The following is a 21,325-nucleotide window of genomic DNA, read 5'->3' on the forward strand; positions in this document are numbered from 1 at the left end:
TAATGCCCTGAGACATATTCATGTATAATTCACATTCAATAAGTTTAAAAGATGGCCGAATGTTCAAATTCAAGGATCAATGTGAGAAATGTTCAAAGTTTGAAGACTTTGGTGAATTTTTGTCGTCAGTCAATATCTTCGGCTTTCTACTTCACTCAAGTACAACACCCAGCACTCAATAATGTTTTCTCGCATAGACTTTGGAAACATTTCTTGATATGGATTTCTGCTGCACCATGACACCTTTCAGTCTGCTTGCAAAAAATGGAATAAACTCCTCAATTTCACATTTCTTGCGGAGAATCAATATGTGGTTGCACAAAATTTATGCAACATTTTATGGCCATTAAGTATTACAAAGATCTACAATAGGACATTAGTCCTAAATTACCATTATTTTTTCAGCTTAATTATAGTGATATAATATAAAAATACTACTAGTGTCTCCACGTCATATATATTATAAATAACAATTACTTTAAATCTACTCAACATAAAATAAAACACTTAAAACACACACAGAGACATGAATCTAAAATCTAAAATTTAAAATAAATATAATAAATTATTGGAGTAATCCTTTTTTATATATCAATATATATTTTTGTTATTTACAAATACATATCACATTTCATATACTCCTCAACACTGTAAAATTTCTTCAGCTTAAGCCAACTCTGACATGTTTGATTTTAAATTGTTTGAAAGGTAAAGCTCTAACAAAAAGAGGAAACTTATTAAATAGTTTTTAATTGCTGGTAATTATGGCTTTTATAATATTTATCTAGCCTTATATTAGGAGTTCTTTAGATTATCTTTTGTATCTGGTATCATACTCATGGAGTGTACATTTGTGTTTCAAATCTATCCTTCACTTTTTTTACATATATTAGGTTTTTTAGAACATATAAGTACATGCCAAGGTCATATTTTTTAAGTCTAGTGAAAAATGGTTGTCTGGCAATACTCTTGGTATGACAAATCCAGCTAATATTCTAATTGCTTTTTTTTTTTTGCAGACAGAAAAAACGTTTTTTTGACTGTACTGAAATTACCCCAACAGTCGAATGCCGTAACTACAATTGGCTAAATGGAACATAAGCCATTGTAACGTTTTATAAATTATAGTTGTTTACTTAAGTTCTACACAGTACTTTCATATTTTGCTTAGCAGGAAAATTTTAACCCTAGATAAATTTTTTAACTACATGAGATTATCAATATTGTACTTTCCAGCAGCAGTTTACTATCTAAGATAGGAAGACCAAGTTATTTTACAAGGTTTGAATAAAACTATCATTAATCCAATGGTTTTTAAAGTGTGAATATATATTATTTTCCATGTTTGTTTTCATTTGTTATAAAAGCCTATTTGGAGAAAACCAAAGCTTTAGCTTGTTCTTAGGGATGTATTTAATTGCAACATTAACATTGGCAATAATTCACCATCTGCACTAAATCAGTGTGGTGTCATCTGCGTATAGTACAGCATAGTACCAAGGTATAGACAGATTGTAAGTGGGCACATCTGGTTTTTGCTGTACCCAATGGAGGTTCAAACTGGAAGTTAAAAACCTTTCTGGGACTTCAGCTCATTAACTTAGCAGATTTATGAACGAACTACCAGAATTTTAACTGGAACCTCAACCTATGAGTAGCAATCCTTCATGAAAATACATTTCAAATTGGTTTGCAACCTGTAATAAAAATTTCTGAACTTAGAAAACACATGCAAGAGATAATATATCAAAACAGGCAATACATAGCACCAAGATAAAAGTAATGTGATTTTTTTTTCTTCTCTAAAGATTTCAGTTACATTTGTATTGACATTTTTACAATCAATATTATAAGGGGGGGTGGGATTATGTGATCTAATAATTATGCGTATATAAATTTAAAAAACAGCTACTCAGATATTGCTTTTTACGTAATATCATGGTTTCACCACCCGTGGGACTTCTTACTACTGATTTCCACGCCAACAATCATGTAATCAGGTTCCAAAATTTCCTCGGGGATTTTTACCCATGTTCCTTCATTTTTTTGGTGTGTTATCTAGTTTGAGGTTTCAAAATGAAAATGCTTGATGTTCAACTTTGAGATAATGCTGAAGATATTATTTACAAAAGAGTTGTAAGTCATGTGCAGATAATTTTATTTTTCTCAGACAATTAGGAAAAAGGGAGGACGGGATTATCATGGGCCCTTCCTATGAACATGCTTGATGGATCAACATTATATAAAAGGAGTTAATATGTTGCATCTTATGGTACAAGAGTAAGGGGATGGACCAGGAGATGTACAGCACTGAACTGTCAGGTTTCACTCTAATACTATCTCAGCAATATTAACTCTAAAACAACAATAAAAAGTCTATCATTATATTATTTAATGCTACTACAACCATTTTTAAATTAGACACAACAAAATATGTTAAGAACAATTTATCGGAAACCTATACAGGTTTCCTACATCCATTATCTGCCATTTTAATTTTATCTGATGTGTACTATTTTTAAAAACTCAACAACTCTGTCCCACCAATACTAACCCAAATCAATTTTCAATATTTTTTTAACTGAAAACCTCCAAAAAACATTTACTTATTATTTTTAAAAGAGTGTGACCCAAACTGATTAAAACACAACACTAGTTGACAATGTACATATAATAAGAAATAAGTGAATATGTTTTTGTTTACTATTTAGTTTGTATGAATAACACTTGTTGAATAATTTTGCTTAATAGTATAACAAATGTAATGTGTTAACAATGGTGATGTAACAAATATGTTTGTTATACAAATTTCCAATCACAAGACCGAGATAATAATTTAAATTTTCATAATTTTTACAGTTTTTTAGTAGAATCTGAATATGATAAATATGATTATTACTGGTGATTTGTGGACAAGTAGAATTAATCTATCAAGTAAATTGTTTCCGAATAATTTCAATAACTACATTCCCTATGTGATTATAGCAGATAAACAAACTAGTTAAACACAAGTCATTAACTAGTTTAAATTACTAATATCAGGTACACATAATAAGGGAGTTATGTTTAAACAAAGCATTGGAGTTTATTTTTCCCTTGTTTACACACACACGTCATACTCTCATACTCATTACAAGGAATATGATACACAATTTTTTCGGTTGTGAACACTTGGCTTCTAGGATGACTAAACATAAGGATTTAAAAAATTTAAGAATATATTTAATGACTATAATAATTCTTTTCATAATTATGTTTGATAATATTAAATTTACACTCGAATATTTCTGAATTAGAAGCTTAACCAAAGACATTTTGAAATTTGGATTTTTCAAGTTTTATTGCAATGTTTTTAATATTACTAATAGTAATTCTATGTATAGTAATTATTCCAACCACCCAAAAAAATTTTATACTCAATCTACTTTTGATTAAAATTGACTTAATTTCTATTTTAGAAATTATTTGGCTTCAATAACATTATAGATTTTAATATTTGAATGTCAATAGTTTAATGTGCCACAAAATATTTAAGCAAATACGATAGGTCAGGTTCAAGTACCATTCATGTTTAAAATGGTATTTATTACCAGTTTAAAAAGGCAATTTTTTCATGTCCATTGACTCAATAAAAAAACTCATTTACTGAATAAGAAAGCTATTACTTTGGCAAGAAATTGTTAGTTTTTTGATTATAAGAATAACAGTTATGTAATGTTTTTAAATTGTTAATTGGCAACTTATTTCATTAACCTAGATGGAATATACAGAGGATTTTTTCACTTTTCCTTAGGTCTCTTGTTGAGGAAAATTTGTGTGTTGGAGTGGATTTTATTTGCTGACACAGTTCTGTTTTTCATTATCTCTAAGGTATAGACGAACACTTGCATTATATAAAGATTATGGCAACGTGAGAATGAATTATAAAGATATCCCTACAACGCGACAATGCCTCCCTGGCTCCGGCAATAACATGGATAGCCTTCTTCTGCAATTATTAAATACTTCTTCAGCATGGGAGGGCTCTAGCCTATTTGAAAAATGATATTTGTCTTTAACCTTATTGGTCAACCTGTTTAACCACACTTAGTAACATCAGCTTCAGAAAAACACCATTAATTACTAAAAACAAGTTATGTTCTCCAGAATATGTTCTTAACGAGCTAAAAAAATCTAGAGTTTACAGTTAGTAACATTTGTCTGGTCCTGGACAGAGTTTTATTGGCTAGATTTTCTTTAGTAAAATTACAGGAATATTTATTAATATTCATGTAGGAGAAAAACATTGTTGATTGAACCTAAACATTTTCAAATGAAGCCCTTTCTTAGGACAATATTGCACAAAGGTTTCATTTGGTCTTCTAAACTCTATTATTTTAGGACATAATTTGCCATCTTTATTTGCTTCTCTTATTTTGTACCTATAACGTGCTTTAATAGACTATTGTAACTAGTTCCAATAAGAAAGAACTATTTTGGTGGTTTCAGTCTATAGCTAATGTGTACAGAATTGTCAGAGTCCTGTCTCTATTATCTCTCTCCACGTTCAAGAGTGTACCATTGTGAGTATCCATGTTAGAACCTATTAAACTTCTTTATATTTATGAGTTTATTCTAGTTAATTTTAGAAAAGCTATATGTTTTCAGAAAGGAAAACTTCAGACCTCAGCTTCCCCTATTTTAAAAAGATATCCTAGATGTTTTACTGTTTTAAAAATCATTAATACTAGGCCCATTTTTATAGGTAGACAATCGCAATTAATTTTCTATTCAAATTGAAATTAACTCTACTTTATTTTAATAGAAAAATTGGCCTACAGTGATCACTATTTCTGTAGTACTAACATGCTAAATATGATTCTCCTAAAAAGGTGAAAACATGTGATCAAGCCCGAACACAATTGCTGTTGAGTGAAGTCCTTTATTGTGAATTCTAAGATCCATAAATGGTAGAACAGAGGTTTACAAAGTTTTGGGCATTTTTATTATGTGCAAAGCTCAATTATCCTCATCAAATAATTTAGTTCAATAATGTAGTTATTACAAAGATTCTAATTCTGAATTTTTTAATATCTTACCACTCATACTCACATCTCATTTTCACATATTTTTTCTGGGAAATATATTTATGTTACTAAATGTTAAATTTAAAGTTTTATTTATTATAATTATATTAATACATTAAAAACCATTTCACCTACCCCTGACAGCCATGTTAACAGTACAATACAGATTGATGGAGGAATCCAAGCGGATGTGATCAGTGACGGCCAACTTCCTTTTACATTTTTTTTGGGGAAAAATTAAATGAGTCACTGCTTCCTGAAGTGCATTTCCCCCTACGTACTTTCTTTCAGCAGTAACAGAGGTAGATTTGAGTATAATTTATTTCCCTTTGGGGTACCCATTTCCAACAAATTTTACAAGAGCCATGCCTTGTGATAGAGCTCTCATAAATTTTGTTTTGTTGCCTAGATCGATTATTTGGCCCTTTTTAATATTTTGATAAATTTCTTTATCATATTTAAATAACTTTTTTGAGCCCACTTTTTCGTTACCCCCCTGTTGTTCATTACACTTTTTCCATTTGCATTATTTTGTAAATTTCACACATAATAGGTTATAAACATTGGGTGGTCATTTAATTGATAATTAAAGCAATACACATACTATAGAATAAAGAAATACACATCAATAAATAAAACATAAACTTTTATAAGTGAAAAGAAATTATGGAATGTAACTAACTAAAGTCTTTCTTTCATTACAACAGAATCAAATGAATCATTGTGCTTTTCATTGAACAAGTAGAACCTACCTTGTATGTTTAACCTAAGAAAAAAATACACGATGTCGCAATATAAAAATATGGTCATATTAATTGTATATATAAATCTCTTAATTATGTCCTTAACTTATACATAGCAGATTACAATACTAGCTTTGCACGCATGTCTTCTATTGAACTAACCAAGAACATCATCGGAGTATTTCTTTTAAAAATGGCATAAAAAATTAGTACCAAATAAATATACAAATGTGTCAGCAATATATTTTTGATGAATGAATTACTCCAACAATTTCAGTAAATATTTTAGGTACTCCAAAACAGCAACTCCAACAGCTAAACTCATAAAAGAAGAGTTGGAAGAGCATATAAATTCAAAGGGAAATGTGTAGAATAGAAATGTGTTTGACTAACCATTAAAAGAAAAAGAGCTTGGCTTCAAGTGGATAGAAAATGAGAAGCAACAGAAAGAATATTAATAGAAAAATTCAGATATAAGAGAAAAGAAAAAAGTTATACTTCATGAAATTAAAAAGTAACCACAATGTCCTATAATGTTTATGGAGAAAATAACGTACAGATTTCATCCTCAAATGTCACACGTAATCTAATAGAGGAATTCATACCCAAATTTTCAAAGGTGATTTGCTTGATAATATAATTCATTCTGAAAGGAAGAAAAGTTTTATATTCCAAAAGATCCTCACATATGTGGAAAGCCTTTCTCCTCATCAGGTGACTAACCACCAAAAATATGAATAAAACAAACAAACTATATTTAATGTATTTAAATACAAATTGGTACCAAACCTAAGTTTATTCAAGGCCGAAAACCGTTCTTGTCACACAGATAAATGCTCTGTATCATAACGTGTTTGTGGAACAACACCCAACAGTAAAAAAGAGGATATATGAAGTTATGTTTACAGAAGAAAGGTTACTAATCAGACTCCATGTTTAAAATCTGAACTATACAAATTCATTAAATCTGCATAATGGATATTAAAAAACGTATGGTGATAAATGAACTAGAAAATAAGCTTGCGCCCTTACCACCCAGAATTTGAACCATATCAAACTTATTTGATTTTGGGCAGATTTTGGAAAGGCTTTGTGGCTAGGCACAACATATTAATTTTAATTGAAGTGATGAATCTATGTCATGAAAAATTACAGTGACATGGGACAAGAAAATGGGACACATAAAGTTGAAACATGTAGAAGCAGTCAAGAACCACTGCAGACAACTGAACCAGTCATCGACAACTCCATAGAACTTTAATTTTGTATATATTTAAATTACAGTTCTTCAGGCAGTGAAAGTGACAGTGATGAGAGAGTGGGTTAGAGGGAAATTTTTCCACTTAATGAAAATTAACATTCAACTCAAGCCTACAAAACAGGTAGGCATAGACATATTTAATGTTAATAACAAATATAGCTAGTAAAGTATAAAAATTTTTATTACTAATTTATACAGTGTTAATTCTAAAGTTCATATTAAATAACTGAAAAAAGACATCAGAAGCTAATCACAAATATGGAATGCCAGATTTTAAAAGTTTTAGTGTTAAAATAACCATTAACACTGATGCAAAACCAAAAGGTATTATGGTCACTTTTCTAATAAACAAACTTAGAAAATGATATTTTTATTTTCAAGTTATTTTGTAAATTCCTTACTACGTGACAGGTATTTTAATAGGTATTATTTCCCCTACTGTAATATGATAGGTTTTGGGGACATGGGAAAACATGATATAACTAAAACTTTTAAAATATATCCAAAGTAAAAGAAGGAGTCCTGTGGTCTGCTACAAAATAAAACAGCAACCAATCTCTCCTATACTTTAAAATTCTTTCCAAACCTTATTGAAAAAAATCATCTTGTACCAGCTCCTTGAGCAATAATAACCTGCTTATAAATTTAGCAACAATAACATGCTTTCTCTAAAAACGTAGATAACCATAACTGCTCTGATATAACTTGTACAGCATGTCAAACTAGAAAAGAACTAATCTGTTTGTACCCAATTTTTTAAATCTTCAGCCAAACTGTTAACTATCTCAATCTCAGTTACGTAATTGGAATAATCAAACAGCATTTGAAATAGCAGATAAATCAGCAAAGGTTCCACAAACTATTTACTGACAGGAAGTAGTGTTAGACACTTTGTTGGAGTTGAAGCAAGACTACCAACAACCAAAGAAAAGGGCTACTAACAATCCCAAAAATAACTACTAACTGCATGCACAGCGTGGAGTACCACATGGACAGTCTTTAGACCAGTATTACTTCTTCTAGTTACTTATATTCTGCCAACTCATTTATTAACAGGACAGTCAATCAGTAATGGCCCTTATACTAAAGAGCATAACTATTAAATTTAATGTTGTAGATGGAGCTTATATTGGTACTGATAACTTACTTACATTATAAAACATTAAACCAATATTTAACACTTTTATGATTGTGTCTGAAGAAGATATTCTTTTGATATCGAAAGGCCCTCACAAAATAATAAAAGTGTTAAATATTGGTTTTAATGTTTTAATGTAAGTAAACTATTAATTTAACGCAGAAAGAGCCTTTCCTATCAATAAAGATAGTGTCCAATGACTTAGTCTTAAACAACAAAAAAAATAATATAGGGCAATATTAAAAATCAAACAAAAATAGGATTACAGATATCTTCAAGATTTAAAAAAAAAACAATGTATATTTTATTTTGGAATCTACTAACCTTAAAAACTTATTATACATTTTTACAACTTTTATGAGCAAGTATGTAAGGCATATTTTAATTAGGAGAAAACCACAAATTATGTACTCTGACTTTCACATTCACTTACTTGACTCGTTTATTTGCTGATGTCTCTAGTTCCTGGAACTTTGATTGGGCATTGAGAGCATTTTTGTAGTGACTGATGAAGTATTTCTGATTCTTTTCACTGTTTGCAATTCTTGTTTTCATTTCATTCATTGAGGTTTTGCCACTGTAAAATTTAAATTAAAAAAAAAAATAGAGTAACTGTTGAGTTAAAAAAAAAAATCACTTCTCATAAAATCTTCTGACAATTTTTTTCAGACCAACAATTAAGTTTAATATTCGCTTAATGAAGACAAAAGAAAACCAAAATCATAGGTGTAACAAAAAGATAATAACACAAAAGCTGATGGTATAAAAAATATAGGCTGTTATTAAAGTGGCTCTCCAGTTTTAATATACTACAACAGGAACGGCTGTTGCAAATAAAGTAATTAATTCTTTATACTTACAACAACTGTTGTTTTTTCAAAATTGAAAATGAACAAGCCAGCCTAAATTTATCATTTGCCATTTTATTTCAATTTTTCTTGAGAACTGTTTATGCTAAAAATGATACTTTAGGAATTAAAATTGTATAAATTGTAGTTAAATTAATAATTTTGGTTATGTTTATAAAATTTTAGGATTAATAATATTTAAAATAGTTTTATAATTTTTTTAATCCTTGCATTTTTTTATCAACATAACTTGCTTCCTATTTTAATTAAATTATACTTCTACCAGCATTGCATATTTTATAACCATATTAAATCACTTCTTTTTTCTTTCTTTTTCTTTTTAAGCCTTATTCTGTCCGTCCTCATGGGCCACTGGCCTGTGCGAGGATCTTATCAAACAGAATAAGGGGGAGAGTCGATACAGTACAAGGTTGATGGTACTGATAAAAAGTGCAACGGTCACAGACAGGATTTGAACCTGCGCTATCTCTAACTCAGACCCAAAGTCCAATGACTTAGACCGCTCGGCCATTGGCACTCCCAAATACTTGACTTTTGAAAATGACTTTCATTTATTTGTTCAAGTTCTATCAAATATAATAAATCTATAACAGATTTATTTGACCCTTTACTTTCAATTTGATCAGTTTTATATGATATTTTATTGAGAAATATAGAGGCGCATGCCTGTTAAAACGAGATAGACTATTTAAAAGCCTACCAGCTCCAAGATCCATACTATTTACCAAAAGTGCTGATTAAATGCAGTTGATAAAGTCTTTTTACAGCATTTAGGAGGTCTCCATCATTGTCTCCTAATGATATGTTTTCTATCTTGTACCTATTCTCACTCTTAATTTTTTATTTAATTATTGCTTTTAGACAATTATTCTGCTCTTGATGACCATGAATAAATATTTCTATAAAAATTATAAAGTAAAATAATTTTAGTGTACAAGTAACTAAACAATTACGCACCTCTTGTAATATTTCTCTGACATAGTGTTTTTCTGGTGGTTTTTGTTCCTTCAAATCATTCTCAAGGTTCATATTTTTATCTAAAACCATTAAACATAACATGCAATGAGTGCAATATATAAACTTATTCACAAACATACACACATACATTTTCACATGTATTTTTTTTAAATGACTTTGAAAAATAGTTTACAAAGAGTTAAGTAGTGGAAAAAGTACAAAATGGGTGATTTATGTGTGTCACATAACACAAACGTACTTTCACACAGATTTGTTACATCAATACTTTAAATTAGTACCCAAGCTACCCGTTCATTACCGTGGACTTTCAACACAGCTTCAGCACAGAAAGTATGTACTGACAAGTTGAGACAGACAAATGACACTCACTGTTAAGGCTCACTAGCTCCGCTGATAACTCTTTGACTCGGGTCTGCAGCTGTGTTATTATCTTATCCTTGTGCTCCAACATAAGTTGACACTTGCTACCCAAGGAAAGTGCCTGGCTGCTGTGTCTTTCTGTGTTTCGGTAATCCTTATCCAAGTTGTGTATCTGCCTGTGCAAAAAACGTTCAGAAACATTATAACATCAATAATCAAAGTTTCTTGAAAATTTCTCTCATAAGAAAAAGCATTTCATATTAGTCGAATTAAAAAAAGCAATTGTTTTGGTTTGTTTTACACATTCTGTAAAACTTTTACATAATTTATAATGATTATTTAATATATTCAAATTACTATGTTCAAATCAAATCAAAAATTCTTTATTTGTAATTTCATGGAGAAATACAATGGCATCATGGTAGTAAAGTCATATTTTATATAAATGTACAAAAGTGGTTTTTAATTTTAAAAATTTTGATGTTGTTTTAAGTCAGTGAATTCTTTGATCGAGTAAAAGGACCACTCCAGGAGCCATTCTTGAAGTTTCCTCCTAAAATGTTATTATCTGGAGATCTTCTTCAAGTAGTCAGAAAGGCAGTTAAACAATTTTTGTTTCCATGTAGCTTGGCTTCTCTTCATATAGGCTGAGACGGTGGTTCGGCAAAATAAAATTGTTTCCATGCCTGGTGTTGTAATAATGGAAGCTGTCCTGTTCTTTTTAGATTTTGATTAGTAGTGTAAAGGATAGCTTCCTGGACGTAGAGGGATACTGATGTGAGTATCTTTAGTTCTTTAAATGTACTTCTGCAGGAGTCAAGTAGATTGAGGTTGGCTAAGATCCTAATCGCTTTTTTTTTTAATTACCAGGATGCGTTTGCACATTCTTTGCTGAGGAGTTGCCCCAGACTGTTATGCCATATTGGAGATGAGCCTCAAAAAGTGCGAAATAGGCAATTCTAGTCATCTCCTAAGTATTGGTAGCCTTTAGTCTTTTAAGGACATAAATGCAGGAGTTAAGTTTTAAACAAAGTTGATCAATATGTGGTGTCCAGTTGAGTTTGTCATCAATAGTTACTACCAAGTATTTAGCTTTATTATCAAGGTCAACTTCTGGGAGTCCTGTCAATTCAACTGTTCTTCTTCCAAAGTTCACTTGTTGAGTCTTATGGTCGTATAATACTAAGTAATTCTGATTACAATATTGTTTTGCTGTATTTAGAGCGATAAAGGATGCTATTTCTAGTTCTTGTACTTGTTTATTTTCTATGAGGAGGACAGTATCATCAGCATACATGAGTACCTGGCTAAGCTCTTGGAGATAGTTTGGGGGTTCGTTGGTGAGCAGAATAAAAAGTACCAGCCCCAAGACAGATCCTCTACTTAGAGGGAGTGGTGTTGATGTTACACGATATGAGGTGTTGTTTTTGGTATATGATATTTCTACCATTTGTGTTCTTCCCTCCAGGTAGCTTGTAAACCAATTGGCTGCATTTCCTCTGACTCCCATACAATTCATCTTTTAAAGTAGGATATTATGGTCCAGGCAGTCAAATGCTTTAGTAAAATCCAGAAAAATGCCAGTCACAGCAGCTCCATCTTCCATCTGATCTATAATTAATTCAGTGAGTTCTATCAATGCTGAAATTGTTGATCTTCCTTTCAGAAACCCATGTTGTTGGGTGGTTAGGACATTGTGGTCGGTCAAATGTGTTATAAGCCAGTTTAGCATTACTTTTTCAATCACTTTTGAAACTGTAAAGAGAAGGGATATAGGTCTGTAGTTGTTGTTGTCAGTTGGAGATCCTTTTTTTAGTTTTGGAAACACGTTTGCCAACTTTATAGAGCTCTAGGGAAAATGCCTTAGGAGAAAGTTTTGTTGATAATAGATGTCAGAGGTGGTACAAGTTCCTCTAAACAGCCTTTCAAAAGGATTGATGAGATGTCATCCACCCCAGCTGATGTTTGGCTTTTGTTTGAGGTTAGAAATGGCTTCTTCTGTTTCTTTCAGGGTACAAGGCCATAGTGATATATCAGGTATATGATTCTGTAGCTTGTTGAGTTGTTTGCTTGTTTGTGTGAGTCCCAATTCTGTTAAGGTTTTGTCAGTTACTGTTGTAAAATAGAGATTAAGATTAAGGTGGTTTGCAACAAGTAGTGGGTCTGATTGGAGTTTCCCATCAATTTCTAGTTCTATGGAGTCTGAAGTCCTGTTGTCCTGGCATCTTTCATAATTTATCACTTGCCATAGGGCTTTTTGCTTATTACTAGATTGCTCAATGAAATGTGATGTAGCCTGTTTTTCTGAGTTCCTTAAGCTGCAGATCATACGCCCTTTTTTTCAACAGTTTCAACTTTGTCTATGTCTCTTCCATGTAAATATTGTTTGTCCAAGGTCTTCAGATAGTCAGTTTTTAACCTATGAGATTCTTCGTTAAACACCTTTCTATGCTTTTGTTTCTTCTTTGCCCTTGTTTTTTATATGGATGTATAATTATAGTGTGAATTGGAAGTAAAAATATGGTTGTAAAAATTTCCTGGACTGGTATTTAATCATTGATATAAAAAGGAATTGTTAAAACATTTTTTCGATTATCAAGAAATCCTCAAAGAAAGACTTTCCTTTTTAGTTTTCTAAGTTACGGCTACTGAAACCTCTGCCTAATTTTCTTTTTCTAATGAGCAGCAAGTGAGCTATTATAAAACAATGGCAATAAAGATCTGTTGTTTGATGTTAATTTTTCACAATAATAATTTAAGTATTCCCTTAATAAAAGATCAATTATATTATATATATATATATGAATCATTATATTTCTTGTTTTAAGCAATAAAGAGAACTGGTAATAGAATACTGTTTTATGCAATACTGAAGTAATTGTAAACTTTATTAATATTAATTAGTGAATTTTTGTTCATTATTAATTAATTTACAGTACATATCTGAATGAATTACTTTTACACAGTAACAGGTTAATAAGAAAACTAAAGACTATCCAAATCTCAATTATGAACAAATTACTAATGAATAGCCAGATCTTTGTCATGGATTACTTAATTGATCCATAAGTAAAACTTTTAATAATCCCTAAATTACTGTAAAAACAATATAACTAATACATATGCATATGTTGTGACTTACCAATAGACCAAATCTCACCTTGTTTCGATCACCACCCAATCCCATAATTGGTGATACAATGAAGTAGACCTTTCCCATTTTTTTCAGAAGTGACATAACTAAGGTGAGGTCATCACCATCATCATTAGTTTTTGTATTAGCTAAGATAATAGGTAATAACAATACAACTATTAAGAGCGTATGACACATTTGTGAATATAATGTAAATTTTAGCAGGTGGTAAACATAAAGCATTATCTCAGCTCTTATACAAGAAACTTGTTTTATGTTAGACATCTTGAAATATGCGGGTAGAAAACACCCTCACTTCATGATCTTTCCCACTTTATGAAATGGAAGAGTAATGACAACCAGAAAAGTGGATGTGAGATAAAAAATGTTTCATTGTTTCTCCTGCATAAATACAGTATCTTAGATAAAATCAAAATGTGTACATTATTTTATTATAGTAGAATAAAATGTTGACAAGTCTAAATTATCTCTCTAACACTTAATATGTCCAATTCAGGGGACAATCTTGTTGGGTTATATTTTTGAGGTTTTATTATTTTATAGTTCACAAGATAATGTATTTATTAGTGAAGATTTTGAATTTTTTTCCATTTCAACCGTTTAAAAAAATGAGAAAATAATTACTTAAAAAGAAAATATAAGCTGTCTAATGAATATCTCCTTTCGGTATTTTCTTATACTACATATTTTTACTATAGAAAAAAAAGGATTTAATTACATTATATAAAAGTCACCTTGAAATAACTCAGATTTATAAGTGTTTCATTGTCTTATAAGTATAGCAAATATAAATAATACGTAAGAATATCAGGAAACAACCTGGGTTAGGTTGAAAGATCCTTAATCTAAGGAGATAAAATTTTTACAAAGCATAAAGTAATTACTATTTCATCATACTTGATTTTTACCAAAACTGCATTTGAGTTTAGACAGTAAAAGTAACTCAATAACGTGTAAACAGTGTAAATGTTTCCATAAATTGTTGAATATTAATTTTGCTAATGATTGTAAAATATTAGCATGATATTTAAGATATTATTACAGTATTATTATTAAACTAAAGTTTCTTTTTAACAAAGGAAGGATTGTGAAGGTAATACGAAGTTCTCAGATATTTACATTGTTCCGACATTTGATATCTTGTTCAGTGATACAATATATCAATAACTCAAATCACCACCACTCAGTGTTACAAATTCTTTATGACAGCCAGAAAAAAGCACAAGATTTGCCTTACTTAATTTTGTTATGAGCATTTACTATTTTTAATGAAATATTCTTTGACATTTAATCAGCATAATTTAATAGTTGTCCTGTATTTAGATTTAGATTTGGATCAAAAGACTTACACAGTAAGTGATTCAATCATCTCTTGGTTTTTAGATTGCTTGGATACACATGACTCTCGGAAGAACAATTCTGACTTCATATCCCGTTCCAAATCTTCCATTTGCTTCTTTAATTTTACATTCTCCAACTGAAATAATTTTTAAAACAATATCACAATTTAACAAATTTAAGAATAAAATAATGATCCAGTTACAACATTGATTTATAATATAAATCAAAATTACTGATAATTAGAAAACTTTAATTGGCACATTATATACAAGTACAGGTGTTTTGTCAGGTTAATTAAAACTAATTAATCAAGGAACATATACTGCAAGAAAAAAACAGTTATTTTAACTCATATAGCATATTCTGAAATAAATTTAAGAAAATCCGTAAAATCATCAGAAAAGAAAGGAGAGTCTGGCCAATTACTGTTATTCATTAAGTGTTCAGGCCCATTTCTGATTTTACAGGTCGGGATCTAGTCATGATTTTAATCATTTTTGCTCGTTGTAATATTCAATGCCACCTTATTATTGCTTCAGGTTACTCCCCCTATGATTAAATTTTAGGTCCACCTAAAAGGGAGTTGGAACAATATCGTACTATAGATAGAGGGAGCTGGACATGTATGGGGGAATAATAAAATTAATGCTAGAACCGTTAAGGTGTAAATAATTTAACCTACAATAAGTGTCTAGCGAAATAGTAAAATAAATACTATAAGCAAAGCAATTCTAGTTACCAAGTGATACGGACAGTAAACAAGCTTGACACTCATACAATTCAGTTTTTTGAGGTGGAAACTCATACTTTACTACGAGTTCTGCCCCCTCTGCCATGATCAGGGTATACAGTTTTTATGAGCAGTTTAAACCGAGTCTTCTTTGGCTCTTCACATGCATGTAAGGTTCAACCTAATGTTAATCTTGTACAAGAAACAACATATTGGGTCCTGCACAATGGGGATATAGACTAGAGTTCGATCAAAAAAACCAGTTGTCTGTAAAGTCGGTTTACTGACGATAGTTGAACGTGACAACGTCACGAAATGGAAATCACAATGGAATTGATCGTTACATTTATTTGCACGCATAAATACAATTATGTCAATTGTTCATAAAATATCATAAATAAAATTTAAAATTTGGAAACATCATTAAAATTTTTGTAACTTTAGCTTTTAAAAAGCCTGCCTCAATGTGTTTTGATATAGGAGAAAATTGTTCCCTTTGATGGCTGACTGGTCTAACCAGTCATTTCAGATACGCTGTTATGATATGTGGAAGATTTAACAATTATGCTTCAATTTTTTAAAATCATAGCTACGCTCGATAATTATTTCGATTGAATAGTAAAGCCATTGATTTCTTACTCATCGTGAAATAGTTCTGTTAACTTATTGTTATAGTTTTGTTAATTATAGCATAAACTACGATCGTTGCACTAGCGGACCTATTTATTTTAATGATGAAAGCACGAATATTCGACAATATATCACTGAACATATATTTAATATCGAAAGAATCATTAACTTTATCGCCGCAATTATCGTTGCTATAAACAATTGACACCACATTCACTTTTCACTGCACTTCATACTTGACAAAAACATTTAAATATATTAGTGTATAGCAGCTGTCCACGCGGATACATCGCTCACTCAAGTAGGAGAGAGACAGATGTTCCGCGCTCGCGCTTGCACTTCAAGCCTTAAATGGAACGCCTCAGAGTGAGGTAACACTGCATGACATCATGTTTTTTGGTGTGTGCAGCCGGCTCCATCGAATTATAAGACGTTGTCGTGTACAAATAATCTGTCATCCTAATCCTAAAATAACTGCAGCACTACAGTGGCTGAATAGATAATATACAGGAGTCTTTGATTTCAATTTGTTCTGATAACCTGTCCTTTGCACATAAACTGAAGTAGTGTAGACACATACGAGTCTTAAAGAATGTTTGAAAGGATTTCTGTCTCTCCACTGAAAGCTTTCAGGATGATGTTAAGCTATACGGTATTAGCTATAATGTTTGGAGGCAGAATGGATCCTTTTGTGGTGCTTAATAGGAGATAAAGATTCAGAGTAAAATGGTATGAACTCCTGATTAAGATAAACTTGGTGTGAGACAATATAAGTTCTGACAAAGCACATAACATTGCTGGTGATTGGGAGATGGCCAGAGACAGTCACTAAAAATTATTGTATTGCAGTGGGATCCTTTTGTGACTTTTTAACTGTGGGCTACAAACCAAGGAGAAGGTTGTTTTTATTCTATAATCAAAGATTCCTAGTTAAGATGTCATACTCATCATCAGTCATTAAGCCCTTACACTATAACATGAGTTCAGGTTACAAATGAACAGAAGGTCAGAGGGTGTTTTATACACTGATAGGGATTTGAGTATGCTTCCTTTCAGTAGATAAGAGAAGGAATTCCTGACATGGACTCATTGCTGGGTGGAATGATCCAATGAATCAACTGATTAATGAAATAATTAAATTTAAATTACTTTATCCACGGTATGTATAAGTACTTACTATCTTTTAAAAAGTTTTGAATTGATTAAAAATAGTAATTGTATAACAAGTCTATATTATATTCCATAAGATCATACATACATATTTATATATATATTATATATATATATATATAATATATAACAATTTAATGTTATTTATAAGTTCTGTGGGCCATGATTGGCGAATGAGATCTACCAGAAATTTTGTAATGAGTGATTGCAGTAAGCAGATTTCTATGATATCTGCGTAAATGACCTTTACACCTGACAACAATCTACACAATTATGCAGTACTCACATGCAGCTTAGTGGCTTGCTCTTTCATAACATCGATAGTGTGCGTGTGGCAGCCTCCAGGCTGAGCTTGTGGCGGACTGCCATATCTCGTGCACTGCTATGGCCTTCCTCACTCCGGTGGAGAGCCTTGTTTGTGAGTTCCAGCTGGGCACGCATGCTCTTTCCCTCTGCACGAAAGGTTTCAAGCTCAGCTCGTAGCTCCCGTTGAGTCAGAAGTTCCGCATCGTAACGCTGCTGGAGTTCCTCTACATCAGTCTGCGCATTGGAAAAAGTAAAACCTTATTAGAACCATATTTGTTTGTACATATGACTGGACTCTGATTAGACTAAAAAATTACAGAAATAAGTATAAAAGGAAGAAAGAATTAAACAATCAAAGATCACGCATGTAATATCTTTAATACTTTAGTTATCAAGTTATCTGTGGTGGAGAGCATTGTATTCTTCCTACAGTACATAGTGTCTTATCCAGTTTGGTATAAACTGATGCTATTGATTAATACAGGGCTTCTACAATCTCTGAACACACCTTAATATTTTTAAACCTTAAAACCTTGTTCAATGTTGTATAGCTATTTTAACTACTTTTTTTATGGAATAACAATCACACAATAGTCAATATTCTTTATTAAACAATATAATTGAGATATGTTAGAGTCAATAGTATATTAGAATAGATGGATGTCTAGTTGTCAAACATTGTCATTCCATGAGTAGAATTCCCCAAGTGTGTAGAGGGCCTCGTTCTGTAGCCAATGGTGAAGGATTCTCCATGGTTTTTGAGTTGTCATCTTTCAGGTAGTCAGGCAATGGTGAAGGATTCTCCATGGTTTTTGAGTTGTCATCTTTCAGGTAGTCAGGCAGTTTGTTGGACCGCATAAGACGGATTTTTTTCCAAATAAGGCAGTTCAGTGAATAGGGAGTGTATAGTATACTTCTTATCTGATGAAGTGATGATGACTTTTTTTAGGAGGATCCTTGGTTTAGCAGTGCATAATGGTTTCCACAATGGAAGTCACTGTCAATAATTTTCAGTCTTTAAATTTGTTTCTGCAGCTCTCCCTCTCCCTCCCCCCCCCTTCCGGACAGTTGAGGGTTTTCTTTGAGGGTTGAAATCTCCTCAAAGAAATTGATATGTTCTTCTTTATTTTTGTCTCACCCAAGACTTTTTCTTGGGGCGTGCCCAGTCAAGTGTAAGTTGGATTGTTGCACTGAAGTGTAGGTAGGCTTCATCTACATCTTGTGAAGAAAGAACAAGATTTCAGGCTTATGTTGATAGTAAATGCTTTAGGGACAAAAGGTTGTTATGGGTAAGTTGTCTTTGTAAAATGTAGGATTTTCCCAGTCTCCTTAGGCATGTTCAGTGAAAAAAACTGTCCAGTGTGGTCCAAGAGTCCTGTCGTAGTAACCTCCACATTTATGCAATCCTCCAAATCTGAACATAAAATGTCAATTGAGGACCCCAAAGTCTCAGTAATTCTCGTTAGTGGAAGGTCAATTTAGTGGATGTCATATCCCTTTAGTAGTTCGTTTAGTGCTTTCCCATCTATTGAAAGCATATCTAAGTTCTCAATATTTATGTCACCCATTAAAAGTTTTCAAAGATTTTCAAGTTTGTCAAGGATTTCAGATAAGCATGGAGTGTAGTGATAAGGTAATAAGGACAACCTGGTGGTTGGTATACTCCCAATATGTATAAGTGCTTTTTCTCTGTCAGGTTTATTTTTAGGGCAGAGACTTCGCATGCCATCTCAATACTGTGTTCTTCTAGTCCCAGAATTTTTATTTTATAAGCACATTGGTTCTACTTGTATATAGTGATCCCTCCTTTAAGATGTTCATTCCTACCATATGTGCTGACTAGTATATAGTCTGCCAATTTGTCATGTTTTATTGTGCCTTCCTTTAGTCCATGCTCTATGTTTATTACAATATCTGGGTTTTTCCAGTGTAGCATATGTTCTAAACGTTCAATTTTGTTGGCCATTCTGTCCATGTTTGGTGGAAGAAAAGGAGATGTCCAGGCCTAGCTTCAGATTTGGCTATGGGTAGTGATTTTTTGGGTTTGCATTGTCTAAAAAAGGCTTGTGGGAGAGAGGTTTCTGTCTGATCCAATGTCTGGCAAGAATCTGGTGTGGTTGAGGGATCAATTAAATCCATGGTTAGAGTAGCAGCTATTGTATTTTTTTGTAGTTACAGTGTTTGCACATATTGTGGATGAAGAAATCTACGTCTTTTAGACAAAGTTCTCAACATTTTCTTGCTCGCCTTTGAGTTTTGTGTTTAAGGGTGGAACCCTTCATTATCCTCAGGTTTAACTTGTTAGACAGATTAAACTGGTGGGTTGGGATTGTGATTTCCAGTTTGAAAGTTAAAATTTATAATTTTCTGTAACATAACAACTGGTTCTATAGTTGTGCTAAAGTTTTTTTAGCTTTGCGGACTTGAAGGGAGACACTAAACTTATCCTTCGAATTGCCCCTGTAAGTTTTCGTATTGCTTATCATTGGTATCAGAAGAAAGGAGGAGACGTATTTTTAGTGGTTTTAGTTCTGTCACTAGTTTCTTAGGCAGGGCTTTGGTTATGTTGACCGATAGGACAGTGGTAATTAAAAGTTATTCCCAGTTCTTGGACAGTAGCCAATATTTCAACTTACTGGGACTTCAGTTGGGTAAGCAATAATGTTGGGGACTCAATACTGGGGAGGTTGTCATCACCCATTGTTCTGTGCTGATGTTATTGTTTTTTGTTATTGTGTAGCCCTTCAGGCAGTAATGTTTTTACAGTTATCAGTCTGAGTTGAAATATCCTTGGAAACTTTTAAGCAAAGACTGTCAGTGCATTTATCAAAAGTGATAACGGTATATATTATTGAATTCTGTTTACCTCTTATTTGAGAAAGTTCCATTATTAGTACTGTAGAATTCAGTGGTAGTAAATAATAAGGTTAAGGTCTGAGTCTCTATGTCTGTGGTATGACAGAGCGCTGTTTGAATGGTCATACTTTGTTAGATCAATTTACAGTTGAGGCATGCAATGGTTTTGTTTTAAATGTGTAACATTTTCAGTTAGTTAATTGATAAGTGCCTCTTGTTTTATGTCATGGTCTTCAACGATTTTTAACATTGTTTGTTTTTCTTTGTCAACCTGAGCTTGTTTCATTCAGCTGCACTAGAAGGGCTTCTATCTCTTTCTGTCAAGTCAAAGTCAAAGCAAACTTTATTCGTGAACATAGAGTACAGAATATGTGTCAATAGATAAAAGTAATTATAAATTAGGTTGACAAATCTCTCCAATTTGAAAATTCTTCAACGAGTAGAATGTCTTGTCGGCCAGCCAGGTGGTGAGACGTGTCCTGAATGGGAATAGTCTCTTCTCTTCTTGAGATGTCTTGGCAGTAGATTGAAAAATTTTGCTCCTGCATAGGAAGGTTTTTTGGCAAACATTGCAAGTCTGTGAGATTGAAGGTTGAAATTTACTGCGTTTCTGGTGTTGTGGGTATGGATGTCAATGAATCTTTCAGCATTGCTTGTGAGAATGTGATTGATGGACTGAAAGATAAACAAGGCAGTAACAGTTTGGATACCAAGGTCTTTAAA

At 31.9% G+C, this 21,325-nt stretch overlaps 1 protein-coding gene across 1 annotated transcript in view; it reads right to left on the bottom strand.

Annotated features, from left to right (window-relative positions):
* The window catches only part of LOC124365602, a 40,055-nt gene that overhangs the window by 8,468 nt on the left and 10,262 nt on the right, over positions 1-21,325 (bottom strand). The window contains exons 2-5 of the mRNA XM_046821593.1: positions 17,727-17,980; positions 14,919-15,046; positions 10,425-10,591; positions 10,035-10,114 (exon numbers count right to left, since the gene is read on the bottom strand). Coding sequence (XP_046677549.1) covers positions 10,035-10,114; positions 10,425-10,591; positions 14,919-15,046; positions 17,727-17,753 — 402 coding nt within the window. The 5' untranslated portion in view covers positions 17,754-17,980. The remainder of the gene's footprint in view (positions 1-10,034; positions 10,115-10,424; positions 10,592-14,918; positions 15,047-17,726; positions 17,981-21,325) is intronic.

Source organism: Homalodisca vitripennis, chromosome 6 (genome assembly GCF_021130785.1).
Source record: "Homalodisca vitripennis isolate AUS2020 chromosome 6, UT_GWSS_2.1, whole genome shotgun sequence".
NCBI lineage: Eukaryota > Metazoa > Arthropoda > Insecta > Hemiptera > Cicadellidae > Homalodisca > Homalodisca vitripennis.